The 17,078-nt window shown below is 46.2% G+C and overlaps 1 protein-coding gene across 3 annotated transcripts in view; it reads left to right on the top strand.

The window, feature by feature from the left end:
* The window catches only part of LOC103812700 (mitogen-activated protein kinase kinase kinase 3-like), a 79,946-nt gene that overhangs the window by 26,047 nt on the left and 36,821 nt on the right, over nucleotides 1–17,078 (top strand). For all 3 annotated transcript variants that reach the window (XM_018909158.3, XM_018909159.3, XM_009085777.4), the window contains exon 3: nucleotides 10,677–10,786. In XM_018909158.3, coding sequence (XP_018764703.1) covers nucleotides 10,677–10,786 — 110 coding nt within the window. The remainder of the gene's footprint in view (nucleotides 1–10,676; nucleotides 10,787–17,078) is intronic.

The raw sequence follows: 17,078 nt of genomic DNA, 5'->3' as shown, positions 1-17,078 counted from the left end.
TTTGCTTCAGCAGAAAGGTCACCTGAGGTGTGGGAGCTGGGAGAGTGATATTGTTTTTAGTATTGACTGGGCAGAGGGTGTGATTGCAGGCTGGGCTGGCAGAAGGCACAGCAGTTTGCTGAGAGCTTGTTTGGACAGCCATGGCCATTCAGCCCAGTTCCTTGGGCTTTCTGGGGGCTGCTCAAACAGAGAGAGCTGCTAGAGCTGCTGGGGGCAGAGCAGAGCCTGTCCATGGATGTCTCAGCCCTCCCAGGCTGTGCTTTCCTCATTCTCAGCAGGCAGTGCTTTCACTCTTCACTTCCTCATTGCTCTAAGCTTTCTCTTTGGATGCTGAGAGCTATCAAGGAAGAATTAATTCATGTTGAATTGCAGCACTTCATATTATAATAAGACACATCAGACTCATGACATAATAAGACACAAAGAACTCCTTCTCCCTTTCCTGGCACTGCACCCATTGTGCCCAGGGCTCAAATTCAGGGTGCTCTGGGCACCTGGGCAATGTGGGATTGGACCTGCATCACATCTGGGATGTTGGAGCTGTTGCTGCAGCAACAGGGTAGGAGTTCATGGGCTCTTGGCTGAGGCTTTGAGCGCTGGAAGTTGCTGGGCTGGGAGGGAGAACGAGTTCTTTATGATCCCTCAAATAACCTTCAGAAGTATCAGAGTCAGTCAGGGGAAATAACTTGCCAGTTACATTTCTTTGCTGGGTAAACATTTTTCTCCTTTCAAGTGTGCTCAAGAGAGAGGTACAGGTTGTGGGGAGAGGTAATATCTTTTATTAGACCAAATGATAGAGGTGGAAAAATCCAGGCTGCCTTTTAGGCACATAAGTCCTTCTTCAGAAGGAGCAAATTTTAACCTTAGCAGGGAAACTGCTGGAATAATTGGCCCAAGTTTAATTCAATTATGTTAATCCTTTAGAGGAAAATTAGTGTTTGTGGAGCAAAGGGCAGAGTTAGCAAAAAAAGTTGTGAAAGTTTTTTGTGGGGTGAGAAACCCGGCACCTTTGAAGTGGTGAGGAGGAGCAGAGCTATAGGCATGCAAAAATTTTCTTAAATGTGGTTAGTTTTGCTTTTTACGATTCTAGCCCCTGCCTGCAGCTCTCCTAGACTAACTTTAATTCACAAAAGCAAACAGAAACAAGGGGTTTGTCACGAGCAGTGTTGGGTTTGTGGCTGGGCTCAAAGATCCTGTCTCCTGTTCCAGCATCCCTGTCACTGCCAGGTGTGAGGGGCAGCAGCTGCTTCCCCAAACTCTGCCCCCTTCAGCAAATCTTCCCCCACCAAAAGGCCCCCAATTCCAGCCCAGACATTTGCCCCATTAGCCAGGAAGGGGTGAAGGCTGTGAGGTGCCTGCACCTCCATGGCTGTGCTCCTGAGCTGCTGGAGGTGAGGAGCTGAGAGAAGGAAGGAGAACAACTGTCAGGATGTTTTCCTGGGGGAAAATTGGCTTCCTAGCTGGGCTTTGCCACCCTCCAAGCACGTGGGGATGTAGAGAGTGTGAAAAATGCCAATCACCTGTTTTTAAAATTTTAAAAGTTTAATAGGAATAAAATGGTTATAAAAATAGTGATATAATTAGAGTAATAATAATTTGGACAGTTTGGATTAGGACAATATGAGACAATAGAAACAAAGAGTTACAGATGTCTGGGAACCTTTTCTGGGCAACATAAGCCCTAAAAAGGACCCATGTTAACAGAGGATTAACCCTTAAAAACAATAACCTGCTGTGTATTCATACAGCTCATACATGATGCATTAATTCCATTCAAACACAGGATTCTGTGTGGTCAGTGTCAGCTTCTTCCTCTTAATCCTAACCAACATCTTCAGAGCTGAGCAAGGCAGGAAGAAGTTCATTTCTTCTGATAATGGAGCAGTAAATTCTCTTTCTCTGAAAGATGTAGGTGTCCTGTGGCTGCTATCTCAGTGTGAGTCCTTTCCTTAGGAAAAAAATATCTTACCTAGCATAGTTTCTATTGTAACATTGTTATAACCTAAAACTATATTTAACACACTACTTAAGAGAACTAATACAGCATAACTTTCTAACACAACACATATAATATTCATTTTAATGTTTGTGAAAAGCCAATCATAAAATACACCTTTTTCACAAGGGGGCTCGTGGTGATGAGTGTGCCCAGGGCTGGGCTGTGGAGGGGAGCAGGGTGTGCAGAAGCTCTGCCAGTGGCTCCTCTCCCCTGGAATTTTACTGTGCAGGGATGCCTATTTTGGGAGTGGAGGCTTGTGGTGAACCACAGATGTAACCTTGCTTTCCCTCCCTGCTGAGCTAAACCAAACACCTTCTGCATCCCAAGTCCTTTTCCATTGCAGAAGTCCCTGGTGAGCCTCTGGGGTGAGGGAACATGGGCACTGTGCCATGGCACAGCTCGTCAGGAGAAATTTCTTGTGTGATTTGTGGCCTAACCACTGAAACTTCCACTTGTGATCAGACTTGCCATCCCAAATGCTTTGGGTTTGGGGTTTGTGAGGTACTGATCACTCAGTTTTAAGGGCATCTCTCTCACCTCTCCTGAGCTGAGGTGCAGTCCCAGTAGCTTTGCCTTTGCTTTTGCTTTTTCCTGGGGAAATTCAGAGTGCATTGAAGTTCTTCATGATCTCACTCTGGCTCTGAAATGGGTTCTGCCATAATACATGAATTTATGTGCCAGTTTAGGCTCTTCTGCTGTTTTCTCAATGCTCTCATTAATTTACTGGAGTCTTAGCATGTCTGTATTACATTGGGGGTGTTTGCTTGTTGGTGTGCACAAGCGTTTTGGAGACTGGTTGGGTCCTATCACTGGTGATTTGATTTAGTTATATCTGTGATACAAATGTATTGTTTTAAAAATAACTGGTTTAGCTTTTTTAAAACAGATTTTTTCCTTCCCCTCCAAGCCCATTCCTGAGCTCTGATTTCTCTACCATTCTGCAAGGGGATGTAGAGGAATGGTTGGTTTTGATCTAAACACAGTCTCTATTTCAGCTATGCAGTTTTTCCATAGGAGGCAGGAACTCAGTTTTACCCCCAAGAAATGGGGTGTGTGGGATAGTGTAACTGTGGCCTAAACCCACAAATGTTCTGTGGGGCACTTGGTGTGATGGACATCTGTAGCTGTCCAAAGCCTCTGATGGGTTTGGGGATTTTTTCTTTTCACAGAGCAGTTACTGATGGTGCTATAGAAGTGAAATTAAAATCCAAACCAGTGCCATTTCTGGAGGGCAAGAGCTGAGCGTTGATTTGTCAGGTTGAGAATTAATAATCTCCTCTACCTGCTGCCCCTTTTAGCATCATAATTCTCTGAGAAGAAATGTGCTTACAGGAACCCCAGCACATCCCAGCCCTATTTCCTTCGTGAGTTTGTGTGCCCTGAGCTCCAGGCATCAGTGAGCAAACTGCTGCCAAGAAACCCAGCATGTTAGGAGGGTCTTTCCTCCCTTCCTCCTGTATAATTGCTCTGCTCAACCTGCTGGGCTGTGCCCTGCCCTTGAGTCCTGCCCAGGGCTGACCTTGGCATCCCTTGGGTGGGGCTGCAGGAGGGAGAGCAGCAGCAGGATCCAGCTGCTGGGGAGCCTTTGCTGACTTGCCAAGGGAACATGCTCCACTGCTGTGGCTGCTGCACTGCTGTCTGCTCTGGAGGAGGGAAATTGGATAATTTTTCTCTTTATCAGGCTCTGGACACAGCTCCAGACAGTGGCAAAGTGCTTTGTGCATGTGGGTTGAATTTATGGGGAGGTTTGTCTGGATCTCACGAGGTGGGTGCAGGCAGCACTGATCATTCACAGCAGCCCTTCCAAGGGGGGGAGTTGCACAACAGCACTTGTAGCTGCCTGTCAGAGTGTCTGGGTCCCTCCTTTGCTTCCTTGGAGGCTTTTGTTGCAGTCCAAGTCAGGCTGCTGAGCCTCTGGCTCACTGAGCTCCTTCCTAGCACTGACTGGGACAGTCAGTGATGGTATTTAGCTACTGATTGATCCCTTCTGTTAGGAATCAGAATAATCTCATTTAGGAAAGACCCTTAAGATCATCAAGTCTGTGCTGGTTCGGTACCTTGGCCCCTGGTGTCTTGTGCATGGTCTGGGTGCTGGTGGCTGCACCTGCCTGCTCATGGTGTTTGCAGGTACTGCAGAAATCCCAGGGCTGGGTTTTTCTTTGTCTCCAAGCTTCTTCTCCCTCTGGCTTTTGGAGAAAAGGCAGCATTTATCTTCACAAGCAAGTTCTTTGATGTGTGCTCTCACATGGGTGAGTGTTGTCCTGTTCCCTGGACCAGGAAAGGCCTGGCCTGCTCTGGCACTTTCCTTCTGGGAGGGCAGTGGGCAGCCCAGGTGGCTGCTGGTCTGACAGATGTGGGCTTCCCCTGGAACATGTGGGCCAGGTTTGCTGTTAGCCCCTGCTCACACAGCAAACAGACATGAAAAGGTGCTTTGGCCACTGAACATTATGGGCTTCTTTGCTATTTCCTCTTGATAAAATGAAAAAACAAAACAAAAAAGCCCTCGAAAGAGGTGCAGAAATGAATGAAGTGTCACTCTATTGGCAGAAGCTGTGCATTTCCATTTACTTGAATGAAGAAGGGTTAAAAGGAGATGAAATCACAATCTGTGAGTACCTGGAGAAGATGTGGAGTGCCTGTTAATAGAGGGCTCTCTAAGATACAGGACTATCAGGATCTAATGAACAGAATACAAAGCAAGCTGTATTCTCAAACTGGAATTGAGATGTTTGCTGCAAAGAGGGGTTTCTGGAGTAAGTGTATGAGCTCTCCAGCTGAGGCTTTCTGAAGAGGCTGTTCTGGGTGATTCCAGGTCAAGGTTGGGATGTGGAGGCTGCTAAAAGAGTTGCTGTGCCCTTTGTATACAGCCAGGAAGGCCAGATCAAGTGAAGTCCTCTCTGAATTTAAGCTCCTTTAATGTGTTTAGCTCTGGCTGCAGACTGCTGTGGTCTTGAGCAAGGCTTTTGTGTGTCTCTGATTTCTGTCCATAAATGAGGCATAAAACCCAGCCCATCTCCCTTTCTGACAGTGCAGTTGGAATTCCTTTGGGACAGGGGCTGCCCTTTGCAGGCACTGAGTGATGCCAGGGGAGTGAGTCTTGTGTTTCAGTTCAGGCTCCCTTTGCTAAGTGATGAATGTTGCATACAGTTGATCCAGAAATTGTGTGTTTTCAAAAAACCAGCAAAAATGAAAGGCTGATGTCTCTTCTTCAGCATGGTCAGAGTCCTCATCATGTGGCTCCATATTTGTTTTCACTGTGTTTTATTACATTTCAGTATTTTTGTCACTATATATTCAAAGTCTAGCCCGTTAGAAGGGCTTTTACTGAAGGTGACAGTGTTTATTTGTGGTCCCCATCCTCTCTTCATCCCCCTCTCAGCTTTCACAGAGCTCTCCCCTCTGCCTGGGGACATCCCCAGTGGCTGCATCACCTTCTGGAGAGGTGGGTGCTGCTGGAGTTTACCCAGGCAAAGGCACCATCAGCCCCAGGACTGTGAAAAGCACAGTGGGATCCTCAGTGACCACAGTGCTCCCAGCTGGGGTTTTCTCTGGGTCCAAGTGCCTGCAGTGCCCTGGGGCTGCATGCTGCAGCCTTGCTCAGGACTGACTCACAGTATTCTTCCCTCCTGCCACTCCCAGGGCTTTTCCCCCACTCTTCCCAGCCCTGGTTCTGCCTGGTGTGTGTATGTGTGTGAGGCCCAAATCAGAGCTCACCATGTTTTACAGCATCTGCTTTGCTTCTGTGGGCTTCATCCAGCTGCTGCCTATTTTTTTTTTTTAATTTCAGTGTTGAAGGAAGCAGCTTCATGGAACTACCATAAACTGCCTCTTAGCAATGACCTATTAGTGCAGCCAACAATAACAGCAGTGTCTAGACCATCTGAACACAGCTAAATTATTCCTTTGTCCCTTCTTCATTTGCTTTCTCTCCTGACTCTTGAATTGTTTTGGGCGGTCCGTGTTGACCTTCAGGCTTTCTATTTCTCCCTTTTCAAAACTTTTTTTTTTTCATTGTGAAAGTTGCTATACTAAGACTGAAAGTCCAGGTTCCTCTCTCCCCCATGCAGCCACATCCCAGCCTTGGAAATGTGTCCCTGAAGGGCAGAGGGATGTGTCATCTGCTGCTTTTTTGGTGTCACTCCCTGGGTGATTTTGCCAAGTAGCCAAATGCCCCAGATTCACAGAATTCCCAGAATGACCAGGTTGGCAGAGACCTTCAAGACCATCCAGTCCAACCCAGCCCCAACAGCTCAACCAAACCCTGGCACCCAGTGCCACATCCAGGCTTTGTTAAACACACCCAGGGATGGGGACTCCACCACCTCCCCAGGCAGAACATTCCAGAACTTTATCACTCTTTCTGGGAAAAACTCTCTCCTGATATCCAACCTAAACTTCCCTTGGTGCAGCTGGAGGCTGTGTGCTCTGGATTCACACTGGTGGTGCCTGGGACTTGCAAGTCTTAACATCTTGCAGAACTGAAAACCTGATGAGAGAAGGAGGCATTCTGGCTTTGATAAAGGATCCTGCCAAAATGGATGAGTGTATTTTAATAAAAACATAAACCCTGTCTACTGGAGCTTCACTGGTCATTGCTTCTTGGGAGTGCTCTTGGCTTTCTGCTCCTGTGTGTTCCTCTCTTCTGTGTGCCTGTGGATATTTCCCCCCACCCCCACACCCCTGGGAAATTAATATCTTTTGAAACATCTATTCTTTTTGGTTGGAAGTGATCCTTGGTTGGATGGGCTGGCAGTGTGATCAAACAAGCTTTGTCACAGGAAGCTGATTTAAAAAGCACAAAATTAAGTGTGTTGGTGGAAAGTAGAGAAGAAAGAAATGAGTTTCCTTCTAAGGGAAACAGCTGAAACCTGAGGATGGAAAAAGAGACATCGGGGACAGAGGGACAGTACTAAACACAATTTATTTTTATGTTTCATTTTTGCTGTCTCTATAATCAGCTTTTCTCTGTCCTGATCTTCCATGGTAGAAATAATCCTGTTTTCATGTTGTGTTGGAGATCAAGTGGGATTTGTTGTACAATTTATCCTGTCAGCCCACAGCACCTTAAGTGAATTTGTGCAGAATGATGCCAGAGTGGAGCTGGGCCAGGAGGTTGTTCAGGAGCAGGAACCTGCTCACGTTGCACAAAGATTTCCAGGAGTCTCCCAAGTCCACAGAGGTCCAAGGATACTTCATCAGTGTTGTGCAACTCACAGATGTTCTGTTCTGGAGCCATGGCAGAGCCTGGGGAGGTGTTTGCTCTGCAGCCTCAGTGCTGCCTTCTCTCAAGGCTGAAGGATATTTGGGTCCTGCCAGGGCTGGATCAGGAGAACAGGATTTTTCCTGTCCCTTGGGCATGGGATTCCTGACAATTGGCATTTTGTCCTTGGGAAAGCCATCCATCCTTCATCCTCTCCTGACTCAAACCCAGCCAAAGAGAGAAGGAGCAGCCTGTGACACCCCTTTTGCTGGAAAGGCTTGGGAGTGGCATTTGGATCTAATTATCCAGCTCACTTTCAGTGCTTGTTTGAATTTTGACTGCACTGGCTGAGCTGGCTGCGTCTTTCCATGGAACAAAGTCCTCCACCCTTCTTGGGAGTCAGCTGGGAGCCCCCAAGAGCAGTCATTAGGATGGGCAAGAGGCTCAGTCTGGAAAGGATCAGTCCCTGAGCAGAGATGGCCTGGAGAGGACTGGGAAGTGTTGGTTTTGCAAGAGATGATGCAAATTGTGCTGCTGCTCAGAAGTTGCTTCAGAGCCTGGTGTGGGGGGTTTTGTTTTTGAACAGTTGAGGCTTTGGTCATTGCCTCCCAGAAATCACAGCTCTCCTGGAGTAAAAACACACTGTTAAAAGCAGCTGGAAAATACTTAAACACACAGAAATATATTAGTTGAAGGCAATATTGTATTTCTGCTTGTGCTTAAGTCATTTTTCACCCTCCAGCAGCAGCAAACAACCTTTCCTGCTTGGATAGGAAGAAGTTTTCTTATCTTATTTTGCAGCAGTGATGTCATGGAAGTGGATTTTAGTTTTTTGACAGTCAACACTCATATTTTGTAATTAAAAATCCTCAGATGCTTTTCAGAATGCTCTTTTGCACCGGTTTCTTAGTAGATAAAGGAAGGAAAATGCTGATTTGGCAGTCAAATACAAGAAATAGCTTCTCTTTCCTTTTTTTTTTTTCCTTCAGTACCTGATTCAGGGCAGCTGGAGCTCAGTTTTACACCATTTACTCTAAGGCCTGTTCAGTTGATGTTTGGTATTTCTGGAAACCAGCTGAATTTAAGCAATTACTGAAAGTGAGTGGATTCTATTTGCTTTGCTGTGTTTGGAGAGATGCAAGTCATTTCTGGCAAAGAATTTTAGCCTTTCTAAGAAATGTGACTTATCATGGAGTGGGTTTGCACCACCAGGAATTTTTAAACCTGTGTTTGGTGGACTCAGAAGTCTGTTACAAAAAAAGTTTTGGCAAGATGGCTGTGTGGATAGAGGAGGAACAATGTGATATAAACCAGGGCACTGGTGGGTTAAGCAGAGATTCCTCTCCTGGAAGATGTTGCCAGGGAAGTTTGGAGGTGGGAGAGGGATGGGGAATTATTGGGTGGTTTGACTCTGTCCCTGCCTGCTGGCCCTGTTGGCCCATGACATTACAGATTGTGTTTTGTGTCAGGCAGTTCAGGAAACTTTTGTTGTCACTTGTTGGAACAAAAAAAAAAAAAAAAACCAAAAAAAAGGGGGTGAGGGGCACTGTAGAGATTAAAGCTTTGGTGGAAAATTCCTGGAGGGTGGCGTAAGGGGGTTTTGTTTTTGTGGGTTTGTTTTAGCTCATCCCTCCCCTTATTACCTCCCCCCTAAAAAAAAGGAAGGAAAAAAAAAAGCCTTTTTTCCCTTTTTTTTTTTTTTTTTTTTTTCTGTTGGGTATTTTCCTACTACAAAATTTGTGTGGAAAACTATGCTTGTCCCAGAGGTCCTTTAAAAAAAACCAAAACAAACCAACAACAACAAAAGAAAAACACCCCAAACCCAGACTTTGGGGACATTCTTGATGTGTTTCTTTTTTGTTGTCGGTTTTGGTTTTTTTGGTTTTTCTTTTCACTGAACTTGAACTGAAAATTATCTTTTTTTGAGTTTTTTTCCTGTAGCACTTCATGTTGTGCTCCCTGCCACCCCTCTGGAAAAACATACCTGTGCTTTTATAAATATAACGTGGGAGGAAAAAGGGATTACATTTTCATGCACTTCTGTATGAATTTTATTATTTGATCAGTTATATTTTTAATATTGATGTACAGATATTAATATATGTTTATATATTAAATATGTATGCACACATTGCCTACATGAAAATGTTGGCTTTGTCCTAAGAGTTTGATGCAGGCATTGGAGCTCATTTCTCAGCTCTGAAATGTGAGACTGGATTTTAAACATTTTCCCCCAGTTTTTCCTCTTGTTTCTCTAATATACTCTGGGAGCAGAGCATGCACAAGAAGTCTTTTTTTCATATATCTGAGGTTTTTATAGCTTCAGTGCTCACAGAACCCAGCAGGAGGAGCAGAAAAAGAGGAGATGGTGTTCTATCTGAGCATGAGGATGCAGGACAGGCACCTCCCTGGGGAAAGATCCTCAGTGTTTGGGTCCAGTCCTGTCTGATTTCATATGGTTTTTGTCATTTTTCACATATTTGTGGACTTGGAGTTAAGTCTGCAGGCTGGCCTGGCCTAGGGGTGGTTCTGTCCCTGGGGACACTCATTTTTAGACAAGATTTGTAGCTGTATTTGTATTTTTTGCAGTGATAGCTGCATGTGCCTCACATTTGCCTGGACTGTGGCACGAGCAGGGAGTGTGCAGTGGGTTCTCACACCCCCTAACAGCGTGCCTGCCCTAGGTCTTGACAGGGTTCTTGCTTCTTGTGGTTGGGATTTTGCCTTTTAACACTTCACAGCTGCTTCAAGAGGCCATAACCACAGATGCTGAAGTGTTGAAACAGAGGAGATTGGTTTCAGAGCCAGTGGTCCCTCAGAGTTCTCTTGTCACTGCAGAAATCAGGAATCCCACCAGGGCTCTCAGTATCTTCTCTTCAGCGCTGCTGAGTTTCTCTCTTTTCTCATGGATTCCTTGCCCTCACCCCTGGTTTCTCACTGGTTTTGAAGGTCAGTTGTGGCTCCTGAGCACCTTCAATGAAGAGGGAGGAAAGACAAGGACACCTTTCCCTGGCCCAGGTTGCTCCAAGCCCCATCCAACATGTCCAGGGATGGGGCAAACACAACTTCTCTGGGCAACTGGGCCAGGGCCTCACCACCCTCACAGAGGAAAATTTCTTTTTAATATTTAATCTAAACCTGCTCTTTTTCATTTTAATGTCATTTTCTTGTGTCCTGTCACTGCATGTCCTTCCTGAGAGTCCTCCTGCAGCTTTTCTGCAGGCTCTTTTAGGTGGGGACAATGAGATCTCATTGTCTGTCTCACCTGTGATGAAGGAACCTGTGTTTTCAAGGCAGACTGGGCTGGAAGAGACTGTGGTGTGGTCTTGGAATGCCTCTCTTAACAGGAAAGCTTGGCATCGTGTCTTTTGATCCATTTGTGTTGAAAGTTTTACATTTGCAGTGCTGTATTTTCACTCTGCACATCCAAGGGCTTGGTTGCTTTCCACACTTCAGTTGTCTCTTCTTTTCTTGCAGATGAAGAAGAAGCTCTGAACTCTATTATGAAGGATTTGGCAGCATTGGGCAAGTGTGGGGGGCTGCTGGACAACAACAGGAATAAAAACAGTGTCCACTCCAACAAACAGGTATGGCATTGCTTCTTCAGGCCACCCCAAACTCCAGCAGAACAGAGAGGTGGGCATGGTGCTTGCCATGCTGGCAGGGCAGAGTTTAAATGTTAGAGCTGAAGTTAACAAGGGCTCAGCACATCAGAAATATTATCATTTTACCAAGCTAGGAGGTTTATGACCTCTGTTTGAAGAGCTGAAAGAAAGTTACAGGCATCCCTATATCACAGAGGAGCAGAGAAGGGTAAAGCCCCAAATTATTCAGAAATATAACAACAGGGCCTGAAACTGGATTTAAATCTGGAGTCTCACCTCAAGGCACCTCTAACTGTTGTTTAGCTTTGAAAGTAGCAGAACTTGTTTCGGGCTGTGCAGCTTTAGGACTTGGACAAGTCAATTGTTTTCTATTGACAGCATTAATGAAATACAATATTTATTATGTGCAGATTTTACTTCAGATATTTGAAAGACAGACTGCCAATTCTGAGCTGTAGACACCCAGGCTCTTTGGGGAGGAATAATGTCATTCTTATATAAAGTGTTTAATTACTGCTGTTTATCTTTATGCTCCTAAACCCAAAAGTCTTGGCCCTGTTGCACATTCAGAGTTGTTTTGGTGAGCAAAAAACATTGTTCCTTGAGCAATGTCAGAAATTATTTGCTGACATCGATACAATAGCTGAAGTGGATTTAATAGCATATTTGTCTATGGAGCAAATAATATGGGAATGTGAAAGTTGTGAAGAAAGAATTGAGTTGTCAAAGTAGCAAGGAAAAAAGGGAGAAAAAGATTGGGACAACTGGGAAGCTGCTGGAGAAGCATGGCAGCAAATCTACATGGAATTCCACCTCTAGTGCTATTAGAATGAGCTTGCAGTCAGCTCTGCATCTGCTGGCTGCCTAGCAAGGGAGAAAACAAATTGTCATTTGCTGTCGTCATGCATTTTTTAATGTCACTTGTGCTACAAACAAAGCAGTCTGGGTGCAGAGAGGAAAAATCCCTTCCCGAATCCCTGTGGACTCCCCGGCCACATGCAGACGAAAACACGTGCGCACGTCTGGTTTCAAAGCCTGGCCTGGCAGTAGCAGCTGGCCAAGTTGAATCACTGGGTTTGTGTTCAGCTCATGCTGAAAAAAGTCCAAGATGTTTACAGAACTGACCAGAGAAACTCAGGGCTGGCTCCCTGCAGCTGCAGGAGAAGCAGAAAGCCCAGAGCAGCTTTGAATGGCTGCAAGGGCAGCATCTTGTGTGCAGTGATGGGTGGGGACAGTGTGGAGCCAGCTCCAGTTGCTTTCAGGGTAGCTAAGTTTTTCAGGCTCCTCTTAAAACATTTTTTTTGCATGATGGGGGAAAATCCCTGCTGTTGTTTTTGAGACCTGGGCTGGTAATGCAGCACATACACAGTTAACCAGATAATTATTGAAAATAAGGAAAATTGTAGTTCTCATTGATTGAATTCTTAGCTGCATAAAGTTGGCATCTTGCAATCAAATTCACACCCACAGCCCATCCACTCTGCATCTTCAGTTATAAATCACCCATGGAGGTATGCTGTGCTCTGATACCAGCTTTGGAATAGCTGGGTGCCAGCTGTGTTTAATTGTATTATGGGAATTTTATTATATTTTACTATACTTTTATATTTTACTATACTTTTTATTATATTTTACTATATAAGAATCAAACTTTCCTTCTTATTAGAGCACTGCTGCTTGGAAAAGCACTTCCTCCTTTATGGTTTTTCTTTTCATCCACGAGTGGAGCTGCATGCTCAGGGTTGCTCAGAGCTCCCTGATGGAGGAGCTGTGGATGGTGAGGATCCTGCTCTCCTCACACATCCGGAGCTGAGGGGTCAGACCAGCAGGTCCCAGGAGATGGAGGGCGTTGGAGGATGCTGAATTGTTGCCTCACTAAGTTGGGCTGGCTGGAACACGTCTGGCTCGCGGCTCGGCGGGAGGTGGGGAGAGGCCAGAGGAGGTGGAATTAGTGGGAAGTTGGTTCATGTTTGTAGCTCAGTTCAATCAGCTTGTCTGGGTCACTTTTAGGGGTTTTTTTCCTTGTTTTTTTAAGACAGAAATTGATGTGGGGGAGAGATTGCTTTGGAAGTGCTGTTGTCATGCTTGCTGTTCCTTTGATACTTGGTTTTCCCTTTTTATAGTTTACCTAATCCTGTGATTATGTTGGTCAGTTGGGCTGAAGGATGCCCTGCACTGTTCCCTTCTTGGGGGGACAATGAGGCACAGGGCCATTTTGGTGATAAAATGTCCTCTTGGTCATGTAATTGTTGGTGCCTCTCATGAGGCCCTGCAGCAACACGCTCACATTGAACTACTTGGGTTTGGGAGTTCAGTTAGTAGATTAATAAAATAATATTTCTTTTTCTGTGGAAAAATGTTTTTTCTGAGGCATGGGAATCCTTTAGTCAGTGTTCCAAATTTCCACTGAAAGACAGAGTTCACAACAAGAATGTCTTGGCTAACTAGCCAGTTCTCTGTGGCTTGCAGCAGTTTTTGGTACACAGAGAAGCACAACTGAAGTGCTATCTCATTCCTGTCTCCTGGAGGGCTTCCTCAGGGCTCTCTTGACACAAGTTGAAAATTGAATCCTGCCAGATTGTATTCCTCATGGGCCTGGGCCACACAAGAAAACAGCCTGTGGTTGTGTGTGCTCCAAAATGTTTCTTTCCCAAAATATCAATAGTTTTGTTTCAGTTCATCTTAAGAAATGAACATCCTTTGGTAAATTTCATAAAAATCTTTCTTTTCTTAGTTTTCTTCCCTCACAAATGAGTTTAAGGTGAAGGCTGAGTTTCTGGATGTGCAATGCCTCATGGCAGAACGGGCTGGAAATTAGAACAGGACAGCGTGGCTGATTTTCCTCCCTTGAATTGCCCAGGCAGCTGGCAGCAGATGTGATGGCTGAGCTGGAATTCCCTGAGTCCTGGTCAGGTGTGGCAGGCACTGCCTTGTCCTGCCTCTCTGCCTTGTGAGAATTATAGGGACAGCCATGGACACCCTTTTCCTTCCTCGTGTGAGGTAAAGCAGAGCTGTTCTTTGGGAGCAGAGGGATCCTTCTGATGTTATTCCTTGTGCAGCTTCTGCTCTGTTTCTCCTTTAATCACTCTGTTATTCCTTGTGCATCCTCTGGCATGGCTGGAAGGAGCCCTTCCAGGCTATCTCTCAGACTGAACAAGGGAGCTTGTTCATAGAAGTGTCTCTGAAGAGGGGAGAAGGAAACAGGAGAATGAAGATCTGGGTTTTGTTCATTAAGGAAAAAGACGAGTGGAATAAGAGGGGAAACCCCGAATAATTAGGAAATCCTGAACAAAAGGATGGAGGGAGAAAAGAGCAATTAAATTAGCATTTATTTTGGATCTATTTATGTGCACATCCATTCATTTCTATAAATAGCACTTGGCAACTGGCAGGATGAAGCTGCTTGTCAGTGGGCCTCTGTCACAGCCAGTGACAGCCAGCAGTTCCTCTGGCACCTTAATCACCATGGCAAGTTCTCCCACGGCAATTAAATGTTTGTAGGAAATGTTTCTCCATGTACATCAAATGTCAGACTGTCCTAAAAGTTGTTCTTTTAGTAAATTACTTCTGGACTGTTCTCTTTGGCAAGCTGGATGCAAGACAAGGCTTGCTTGTAGCTCCAGTAAAATGCAGCTCATTTTATAGGGCTCTCTGTGGGTCTTTGAGCTGCCGAAAAAGGTGTTTGGCTTTATCACCTGGAGGATACAGTGTGGATGGGGGAAGGTGGAGTCTCTAGGAGGGGATATGCAGGGATTTCCCTACCTGGGCAAATCACTGACTGGGAAAGCCTTGGCAGGAGATGGCAGAAGCAGTGGAGTCCCAAGGATTTAAGAGGTTTTCCCATGTCTGTGTGTGAAGCTGACTTGGGTGAGAAGAGGTGCAGTGAGAAATCCAGCTGGAAATAAGCTCTTCTCTGGCAGGTGGGTGGTTTTAGATAAACATTTTGAAGCCTTTGATTTCTGCTGCTGTCTGGAACAGAAATATCTGCAACAGGCAGCAGTGAACCTTCTAGACATCACCACTGTCCTCTGAGCTGCTCAGGTGCTTTCAGAGGAAAAAAAAAAAACGCTGCAAGGATCCAGGGGGACTGGGATATATTGTGCCTTCTGCCCCTGCACTGATCAAGGGGCAATGCCAGACAAACTGCTTTGTGTCTGCTTGCTGAATGAGGCAGCGTGCGTGGGGGTTCTGTGCAGATCATTCCCATGCCGGGCGTTACTCATCTCCTCCTGCGGTCGGGGCCGCGCTCCAGCCGTCTGGCGTGTAGGGAACGTCCCGCTGCTCAGGGCAGCGGCGAGCACAGGGCTGATGCAAACGAGCTGCACCTTGGGGAAGTGGAGGAGTCCCCTCAGCCTGGCCTTGTGGTGCTGATTCCTCTCAGGCAGAGCCAGGAGTTGAGGAGCAATCCCACCGCTTTGTGGCTTTCTACAAAGGGAGTGACTCGAGCGCGGCTCCGCGGGGTTTTCTCGTTGTTTCCTAATCCAGTGAGTAGAAAATGAGAGAAGTGAAAACAATCCCTCTGATTACCCTGTGAGTGTATTTCATTGTCCCTATGTTACCCAGGGGGGAAACTGAGGCAAAATAAGTGCCCGAAATCTTGTGGGTGGATATGAGCAAGGCTGGAATGAGCAGCACCAAAGGGAATAGGAGGCCCCTTGTGATGATTTTTCCTGCCTTTCTTGACCACAGAAGGGTTAATGCTGAGGTCAGAGGCTTTGTCCCAGTTGGTTTGGGAGGCAGCTGTGGATTTGGGTGGAAGAAGTGCTCTAAAGGCCCCATCCTTGTGATGTCTCAGCATGGGCAAAGCTGTCCTCTGGTAAGGTTTGACAGGAGCAGGTCTAAAACAAGCCAGAGAAGTGGGGTCTGGACAGAGCCATGTTTCTGATGGCAGCAAAGTTTAGGAGGAGGAGAGGACTTGACAGGGGGAATCTTTGAATTTGTGCTAGTCTGGGATTTTCCAGAGAGGCAGTTTTAGTTGTTTCAGTGACACAGACAGGCATGGAGGTGCAGGGCTGGCTCCCTGCCTGCCTCTGCCATTAGACAGCCTTCTCCAGGGGCTCAGCTTGGACCTGTACCCCAATTTGAGCAACCCCCTGGCTGTTCAGCAGAGAGGGTGCTCAGCATCTTCTGCTCCTCCAGAGCCACTTCCATTTTAGGACTAACTGCTTGTTTTCCTGCTCTCCGTGTGTGCTTTTATTACAAACAGCAGGCAGCTCTTCAGGGATCTCTGTATAAGATCATGATTCACCTCGTTTGGAAACACTTTTTCCGTTTTTTTCAAACATTTTCCTTAATCTAAACCAGCACACAGGGCTGTTGCTCCAGCTCTGAGGGCCAAGCTTGGCCCAGCTTGCTGGGGTACATGGATCCTAGCCAGGAGGCAGAAGCAATTGCCCCTTTTCTCCCCAAATTCCTATCTGAATTCCCTCTCTGAAGCTTGGCAGTTGTGGTCTTTTCTCTGTGAAATGCAAAGTTTTGAGCAAAGAGCCAAAAATGCCTCAAGGAAAGCCTGGAAGGATGGCGATGGCTTTGTGGCCACAGCAGCAGCTTTGCTTTTTCCTTTCGGGGGAATATGGCGAGAAGGAGTAAAATACCATTTGTTTGCAGGACTGGAGGAAATGCCAGTACAAGTATTTTGGAGAAGAAATTATTGTAGAAACGAAGGGAATGGCTGTGGTATTTCCTGTCAGGGCTGTCGCTGGTTTTGTTTGTGTCGCAGCAGGGTCCGCAGGCGCCAGCCGGACCATGGGCTCCTCTGTGAAACAGAGAGGGAAAAGTGCTCAATGCACACAGCCCAGGGGGCCAAACACCTTCAGTCTGTGCTGCTCTCTACCCCTGGGCTGCTCCAGAGAATGTAGCACAGAATGGTTTGAGCTGGGAAGGGTTTTGAAGGCCAGGCTGCTGCAGGCAGGGACATGTCGCTAGAGCACGCTGCTCAATCCAGCTCAGCCTTGAACACGTCCAGGGATGGAGCATGCACAGCTTTTCTGGGCAACCTGTGCCAGTGTCTCAGCACCCCAGTGGTAGAAAATATCTTCCTTATATCCAACCTCAATCCAGCCTCTTGCTGTTGAAAACTGTTTCTCTCATCCAGTCACTACAGGACCTCCATCTTATAAAGCCCCTTTTATTTATTTAAATATTGCAAGAAAGTCTCCATGGAGCCTTCTCCTCCCCAGGTTGGGCTTTCTCTTCACACCCTTAACCAAAACCCTTCCTGCCTTGGTGCCTCAGTTTCCCTTGCTTGCTCCATGACCTGCCTGAGCTCTCACAG

The sequence above is a fragment of the Serinus canaria genome, chromosome 2 (assembly GCF_022539315.1).
Source record: "Serinus canaria isolate serCan28SL12 chromosome 2, serCan2020, whole genome shotgun sequence".
In the NCBI taxonomy this organism is placed as follows: domain Eukaryota; kingdom Metazoa; phylum Chordata; class Aves; order Passeriformes; family Fringillidae; genus Serinus; species Serinus canaria.
The sequence above is the reverse complement of the archived record's forward strand: the minus strand, read 5'-3'. Positions and strand labels throughout refer to the sequence as shown.